The following is an 8,323-nucleotide window of genomic DNA, read 5'->3' as shown; positions in this document are numbered from 1 at the left end:
CGAGGGGTGGGTGGGGGCGTGGGGCGGGATGGGAAGTTGGCCACCAGCTTACAAAGGCACCGGAACGAGGGAGAAATGGAGAGGGGGTGAGGGCCGGAAGAGGGGGATGGAGGGAGGAGGCTGGCCCCCAGGGGCTGTCTGAGGACAGGCCATCAGCCAAGGAGCAGAAGAGAACGGCTCTAAGAGTCGAAGGAAGCCAGGGTGACCTACGGTGCCATTTCTGGGACACCGATGACCCTGGCAAGACACATGCACAGGGAGGGACAAAGGGGTCGGGGACGGTCAGGAGGGGAGGGCAGACAGAGTTGCAAGGATGCAGGGAGGGAGGTGAGGGGCTGGCTCACAGTGAGGTCTGAAGGGACCAGGGGAGAGCCCAGGTCGTATTGTGTACCCACGTGGAGCCGAGTGCACCGTGGGGGAAGCACAGGCTGAGCAGAGCTGGCCAGGCCAGAAGATGGGACAGGCTGGGGGCGGGCACTCAGCGTGCACATGGAGGGAGGGGCCAGGAGAGACGGAGTGGGGCTCTGAGATGACATTTGGACGGATGGACTGGGAGGTATTGAGAGACCACAGGAAGATGGGGATGGGGCAACCACCACCTCTCTCGCCAGGGCTGGCGGCAACTTCCCATTGGGGGTCAGCGAGACTCGGGAATCCAACTGGTTCTGAGGCGTGCCCTCCCTTCCCCACAGGATTCTGCGCTGAAGGCTCTGGGGACAGAAGGCCTCTTTCTCTTCTCCTCCTTGGACACGGACCGGGACATGTACATCAGCCCTGAGGAGTTCAGACCCATTGCTGAGAAGCTGACAGGTACCAGGAGAGGCTGGGCTGGGGAAGGGGCGCCAAGGCAGTGCCCTCAGGCTCTCTACAGTGGTACCCTTACAGCAGCCTGGCGCAGCAGGAAGATGGTAGACTTTGGTGCTCTGAGCTCCCCCAGGGCCCTGCTTTCCCTCCCAGCAGGAGTGGCGGCTCCTTGATCTTCACAGTTCCCCTGGGAGCTAGACGGTTGGGAAGACTGGGGCCTCAGAAGCTAACCACCTCACCCGACTAGAAAGGTGCAGGGGCAGGATTAGAACTGGAGCCATCTGGCTCCAGTGTCCCGTGCTAACTCACAGCTCTAAGAACCAAGCCTGTGTTACTCAGGCTTCACTAGAAAAACAAGTGCAGAGACACTCATAGATGTTTAAGAAAGAGCTTTATATCAGAAAGTAGTTATATATCGAGAAGACATCCCCGCCCAGTCCAACTCAAGTCCATAGGTCCGATACTGGTCCATAAATCCCCCCTCAGACTCATGCAGCCACATGCAATGATGCAGAATGCAGGCAGATGGCAGGCCGGTGGGTGCAAAGCCCTGTGGATCCAATGGTAGTGGCTGCTTTTCTGGGCCGGTAGCAACCAGGGTCAGCCAGCAGGAAGGTGAAGGCAGGGAGAGAAGGGGTGGTTCCCAGAACCTTCATGAGAGGGCCACGCCCACAAGGAAGCACCTCAGGTTGTGGCCTGATTGACAGGCTGAACTCCACCCCTGCACTTTCACACAGCTTCAAGTTGACCTGAAATTATGTAACTACCACAAAGCCCTGTCTGCTAACCCAAAGTGGGCCGTTCAGACTCACCCTGGAATTCTATGGAGAAAGACCTGGCCGTCTGTTTCCGGAAGGACAACACCCGAGCGACCTGGACTGGGGCCAGTTCTAGCCCATCGTGTGGGGTCACGATGAGTCTGAATCGACTCCGGGGCACACAACAATTCTTATTAAGCACATTAAACTCTGCTTAGGTGCTGTCTGGGAGCTCTGGTGGCACGTAGCTTTGCGCTGGGCTGCTAACCATGAGGTCACCCGTTTGAAACCACCAGCTGTCCCTCAGGAGAAAGATGAGGTTTCTAATCCCATAACCAGTGACAGGCTCGGACACCCCAGGGGTACTTCTGCTCGGTGGCAAAGGGTCACCGTGAGTCGGAACGGACTAGATGGCAGTGAGGTTCTCAGACTCTCACCCCTTCCTTGTGAGCCGTGCTTGCCGAGATGGAATCGGCTACTTCCTGCTAATCCTGCAGAGGTGAGAAGCGGAACCACTCTAATGAATTATGAACTGTTTGTTTTTTTAAGTTTCTTATCCGCCCCTCACCTCATCCCGATCCTTTACCTTTACTTCCCTGTAACGTCTTTATTTTTTTTAATAAATCATTTTATTAGGGGCTCTTACAGCTCTTCAAACAATCCACACATCAGTTGCATCAAGCACATTTGCACCTATGTTGCCATCATCATTTCCGACACATTTTCTTCCTACTTGAGCCCTTGGTATCCGCTCTTCTTTTTTTAGCCCCTTACTCCCCCACCCTGACACCCTTATGAGCCCTTGATAATTTATAAATTATTTTTATTTTCATATTTTACACTGTCTGCTGTCTCCCTTCACCCATGTTTCTGTTCGTCTCCCTGGGGAAAGGGTTGTATGTCGATCATTGTGATTGGTTACTCCTTTTCCCCCTTATCCTCCCACCTCCCCCCTACCTGATACTGGTCCTGAGGGGCTTCTGTGTCTTGGATTCTGTGTGTCAAGAGTTCTTATCTGTACCAGTGTACATACTGTGGTCCAGCAAGGTTTGTAAGGTAGAACTGGAGACATGATAGTGGGGAGTGGGGGAGGGGGAGCATTAAAGAACTAGAGGAATGTTGTGTGTTTTGTCAGTGCTATACTGCAGCCTGGCTGGCTTGTCCCATCCTTGTGACCCTTCTGTGAGGGAATGTTCAATTGTTTACAGATGGACTTTTGGTCTCCATTCCGACCCCCCCTCATTCACATCAAAATGGTTGTTTGGGGTCTTCTAATGCTTGATACCTGATCCTATCAACCCCTTGTGATCACATGGGTTGGTGTGCTTCTCCCATGTGAGCTTTGTTGCTTCACTGCTAGGTGGCCACTTGTTTAACTTCAAGACTTTAAGACCCCAAACGCTAGATCTTGTAATAGCCGGGCACCATCAGCTTTCTTCACCGCATTAGCTTAGGCACCCATTTTCTCTTCAGCAATCGTGTCAGGAAAGCGAGCATCACAGAATGTCAGGTTATTAGAACAAAGTGTTCTTGTGTTGAGGGAGGACTTGAGTAGAGGCCCAATGTCTGTCTGCTACCTTAATACTTAACATATAAATGTATGTACACAGACCTATATGCCTATCATTATATCTTAATGTATTTACATATGTACATGCCTATATTTATACCTCTATACATGTATTTTGCCTCTTAGTTCTTTCCTGTATTTCCTTTTGCTTTCCTCCTGTCCCACCATCATGTTCAACCTTCATTCGTCCCACCGTCACGTTCAACCTTCATTCGGCTCTCTGTACTTCCTCTCAGCTACATTGCGTTTGATTGAACCCCACCAGGCATTCAATGCCTCCTCGCCATCGATTTTAGATCTCTTGTTGTTCCCTCGTCCCTGGGTTTGTTGGCTCCTCTCCCCCTTACCCGCGCCCCCCTCGCCCTTCCTCTCCCCTGTCCCGTTGTTTTCTCCTTGGGATTGTTGATCCTGCCTATCTTATATAGATAGACAAGAAAAAAAAATAGCCTATGAATAGTTCCCAGTCTATCTGCTGACCCTTAGAAATGCTTTCTGATGCCGTGCCAAGCCCTGCCCCCCAAGTCTGAAATCAATTTTCGGAGTTCCTTGGGGGCTGCACTCCCTTCCGTTCTGCCCTGGTGTGGGGGTCAGGACAGACACAATCCCCGCACTGGCCGCTGGTGCTGCCCCTGTAGCACTGTGGGTCAGGGAGGGGACGTCACATCTTGTGGTGAGGCCGACCCCACGGTCCTTTCTGTGCATTGGCTGCTCCGAGCGGGCATGCCGCCCTCAAAACGTGGTGGGCCAGGATTCTGTCCACTCTCTCACTCCTGTAACTTCTTATGAGGTGTCTCGGCCTGATTTTGGACACCTGCTTATTGCCCAGCTTGCCCAGGGCAGGTAAGTCAGTGGCTGGGAAAGGCTAGCTAGAACAAGAGGCCCGGCTGCTCTCGGCCCCATGCAAATATGAGACCGCCATAGCGGGCTTTCTGTGTTTCAGACCATGTGTCCCATAGGTCAGCCACCCGCTGGCCCGGTGACCTGTTGTCACTGCCAGCAGAGGAAGGTCAAGTGGGAAATGCTAATTGGCTGGAGCGGGTAGGTGTCAGCGGCTCTTGGTGGCAGTCAGTGCTGTCGTAAAAGCAGACAGGCCGGTGAGCAGGTCCTCCCCTAGTGGACTTGCTTTTACATCTTCCTGTTATTTTGCATATTCTTCTCCCACCACCCCCACAGCTACCTCCCTATCCTGCTCCTTGGCCCCAGGAACCAGGACTCCTGCACAGCAACAGCCTGGCAAGGCTGGCTGCCTTGAGGGCACTTACAGTTTTTTTTTCTCATAACTACTTTTCTTCAGCGGAGGAAAATAATGCCTTCCGCCATCCCCACTGAGGGCAAGCCATGACTGACACACTCCTGTCCAGCTGACCGCACTCCCGGCTCCCCTACTGGACAGGGCAGAGCGACCCTCTCGGGTTCTGGAGACCACCCGTCCTTCTAGGAGCAGAAAGCTTCATCTCTCTCTCCAGAGGTGACTTAAGGGTTTGAACCCCCAACCTTGGGGTTGGTAGCCCACTCCTTAACCCACTATGCCACTGAGGATCCTAAACAAGACCAAGTACTAGGAAATCAAAATGCTGAAAGAAAAAGGGGAGAGAAAAATATCCAAGCAGGTAAAGAAGAATTATGAGTGGTTTTGAGTTTGTGCATTACAGTTCATTTTTTTAATACATTGCTTACAATGAACAAATATTATAAGTCAGGGAATAACATTTTTAGTTTAAAAAAACCCCACAGGGAACTATGACAAGCTGGCTGTCATTATTAATAATTGCCTGTTGTAACAATGAAATCATGGAACATGCAAGGCAGACTAGTCACCCTGCCCACTCCTGCTCCCACCTCCCAGGGTTCCAGGGGCGGCTTCGCTGCATTCTCTTGCAAATTCAGGAATAACAGTGTTTCTTTAGAGCTGGACTTGCATCTGGAGCCCCTGGGGAGTGCGAAGTAAAAGTGCTATGTCCTCCTTCTAGGACAAACGCCCTGCCACCAAGTCCACTGTGACTCAGTTGATGCCATCATCGGACAGGACAGGGTAGAGCGGCCCCTGTGGGTCTCCAAGACTGTCGCCCTATCTGGGAGTAGAAAGCCTCACCTTTCTCCTGGAGAGTGATGGGTGGTTTTGGACCGCTGACCTTGTGGTCAGGAGCTAAACATGTTACCCCTACACTGGACGCCTGTCATTTGAAAGGCCATTCTAGGTGGATTGGTGACTCCTGGGTAAACCCGCTGCCGATGACTCAGTTCCCACTCACGGGGAATCTATAGGACAGAAAACCAAGACTAAATCTTTGCAGACTGCCTGGTGGTTTTGGTTAACAGCCGGATGCTTTTACCCACTGCCACTAGGGCTCCAGGTGAGCCAGTCGCTCAGCAAACACCGGTCTCGTCTGCATCACACACCGGGCTTGGCCCATAGTATGCAATAGGGTCTGCTTTCCCCCGAGCTTTGCTTGTCTCTCCCTTCCCACCGGGGAGGCCCCACTGTCAGCTTTCTCAGGAAGAGAGCTGAGAAATCGAGTGTGCCCACTGCCAATCTGGCCCTCCTTGCACAGATGGGCAAAGCGGTGTGCCCTGGTGGGGAAGGGGCACCCCAGGGTCACCCAGAAAATCCGAGAGGCCTGGCTGCTCCCTCTTTGCCACCAGAGAGCCGGCTCTGCCCCTTGCTGTCCTCAGCCGCTTTGATGCCCTGGCCCAAGTCCCTCTTGGAGTGGCTGTTCGTTTTCCCACGGGGCCTGGGCCAGGGCCAGGAATGACTTCATCGTCTCCGAGAGGCTAACTGGCTCGCCCCATTGTTGTAGCTGTTAGTGGTCATAGGTGCCGGCTCTCAGTGCAGGGTCGAATTGTGCTCTGTAGGGCGGTCAAGGTGGGAACCGCTCAGAAGTACCTGGCCGGGGCAGCCTCCAGATGGGTTCCAACCCACAACCTTTCTGCTCGTCGCTGAGCACTTCACTGTTGGCACCATCCAGGGAACCTCGGTTTGTCCCCAAAGCCAGGAAATGGAGCCGCCCGCCACTGAGGGATCGGGGGGGTGATGCTGGCCCAGTAGGTTCTCAGCTTCCTGCCCCAGAAAGTAGCTTCTCTCTGTGATGCACCTGCAGTGCCACCACTAAAAATTCACCGCCATTGAGCCAACGCCAGCAAACAGTGACCCTATAGGACAAGGTAGAGCTGCCCCTGTGGGTTTCCAAGACCGTAACTTGGAATCACAGAAAGAGTAGAAAGCCCCATGTCTCTCCCGAGGAGTGGCTGGTAGATTCGAACTGCTAACCTTTTGCAGTTAGCTGTCCAACTCGGAAGCAGGCTCCTGTGGCAGGCCCAGCACTGCCGGATCACAGACACCTGGAGAATGAAGGGACTGGAGACCACAGGACTAGCCTGTTCTCCGAGGAAAAGGACCCCAAGTCCTAATGTATTTTAGAGAGACCTCTTTGGTAAGTCTTTAGCTGGACCAGATCATCCTGATGAGGGGGACCAGACCACCAGCATGGGGCCATAGGGGTCCAAAGGAAGGGAAGTACAGAACGTGGAGACAAAGGAAATTCATCACGAACTCCTGGCTGGCAACAGGGCAGGTCGCCGCTGTGGCCGGGCGAAACGACGGATGTGCCTGGGGTTCACAGCCTATCGCAGGTTCGGAACACTCCTGTGTTAGTCTGGGTACTTTAAAGAAACAAATCCACGGAAACTCATGTATAAGAGAGTTTTTATATAAAGGTTAAGTGTGCATCAAGAAAACATCCCAACCCAGTGCTGCACAAGTCCAACAATAACCCAAATGTCCGACACCAATCCACAAAGTCCTCCTCCATCTGACAAAACACATGCAATGATGCCAACTGCAGGAGGAAAGCCAAGTCAGTGAACGTGTAAACATCTCAGCACTGGCAGGAGTCTCCACACGCCTGCTCCAGCACCCAGAGCTGCATTGGGGTAGATCCATGTGGCTTCTCCTTGGAGATGTCTTGCAGGAAGTGAGCCTTGCAAGCTGAAGCAGGGAACTGGCTAAGGCAGCTGCACCCTGGTGAGACCATCAGAAAGCAAGAGACCCAAGAACTAGAAAGGCAAGGCTCACAGAACCATTTATCCCTCCTCCCTTCAATTAACCCCACATGTGTTTATTGGCCAGGTTGGTACAATAAACTAACTACCTCAACTCCCCAGGAGGGGTGCTGGCCTCCTTGCCACTGGCCCTGGCACCCCAGTTTCCCCTTAGGGCGGATACAGGCAGGTCCCTGGGGGAGGCTGGGCCTGCAGGGCTGGCTGAAAGTCATCATCCACTTGCAAGCACTGCCCGAGGGTCGCGCTTCCTTTGTGGCCACGTAATGGTCAGTGAATTTCATGGAGCCTGAAGTTAAGCCCAGACTCAAAATGCAGTTAGGGCTCCCTCTATAAATGGTGGCCATCCCCTAACCAAGTGCCTTGAATCGGGGCATGGCACCCCTCCTTGCTGCAGCCAGCCTGACGTAAAGAAAGACCCCGGTGGGAGTCAGATGAATCAGATGGGTACCCCAGCTCAAGGACTGCCCCCACCCTGAAAGCTCACTCTACCCTGAGTCACGTGGAGTGTGGTCCGGGTTTTCTCTGCAGGCCCAGAGCTAAACACTCTGTACATAGATTGTCTCGTTTAATTGCCTTTGGGTTGACATCAAGTGTAGATTGTCTCATTTATTCCTCATGACAAGCCACTGGCCAGTGGTCCCCCAGCCTGTGAGTGGTGGGGGCTGGGCTCGGACTCCGGGTCAGGCTGGTTCAGTTAGAGAACACGTCTGCCCAGAGAGCAGACCCTTCCGCAGAAGAGGGTGGTGGTGGAGCATACACTGGGATCCTGGCTCCTCACTCCCTGGCCGTGCGACCTTGGGAAGTCCTCACACCTCTCTGAGCCTCCACGTCCTCTGGACCGGGTGGGCAGCAGTGTTCTCACCATCGCCACAGGGCTAGAGTGAAACTCTCAGGACTCCTGTCGGGCCTGCCTTTACCTTGGGAGCCTGGCGCCCTTCACCCCCAGGCCAGGGTGGTCCCCGGGGAGAGCTTCCGCAATCTGTATCTCCTAGGGTCAACTCCTGCGAGCAGCTATGAGGACGAGGAGCTGTCCCCGGACCCCAGTGAGGAGACGCTCACCATAGAGGCCCGATTCCAGCCTCTGCTGCCGGAAACCATGACCAAGAGCAAAGATGGGTTCCTGGGGGTGAGT

At 53.7% G+C, this 8,323-nt stretch overlaps 1 protein-coding gene across 1 annotated transcript in view; it reads left to right on the top strand.

Moving 5' to 3' along the window:
- The window catches only part of SELENON (selenoprotein N), an 18,281-nt gene that overhangs the window by 1,099 nt on the left and 8,859 nt on the right, over positions 1-8,323 (top strand). The window contains exons 3-4 of the mRNA XM_030887991.2: positions 693-810; positions 8,184-8,317. Coding sequence (XP_030743851.2) covers positions 693-810; positions 8,184-8,317 — 252 coding nt within the window. The remainder of the gene's footprint in view (positions 1-692; positions 811-8,183; positions 8,318-8,323) is intronic.

The sequence above is a fragment of the Echinops telfairi genome, unplaced genomic scaffold, assembly GCF_000313985.2.
Source record: "Echinops telfairi isolate 266 unplaced genomic scaffold, ASM31398v2 ScPeMD7_7457;HRSCAF=8495, whole genome shotgun sequence".
Lineage (NCBI taxonomy): Eukaryota > Metazoa > Chordata > Mammalia > Afrosoricida > Tenrecidae > Echinops > Echinops telfairi.
The sequence above is the reverse complement of the archived record's forward strand: the minus strand, read 5'-3'. Positions and strand labels throughout refer to the sequence as shown.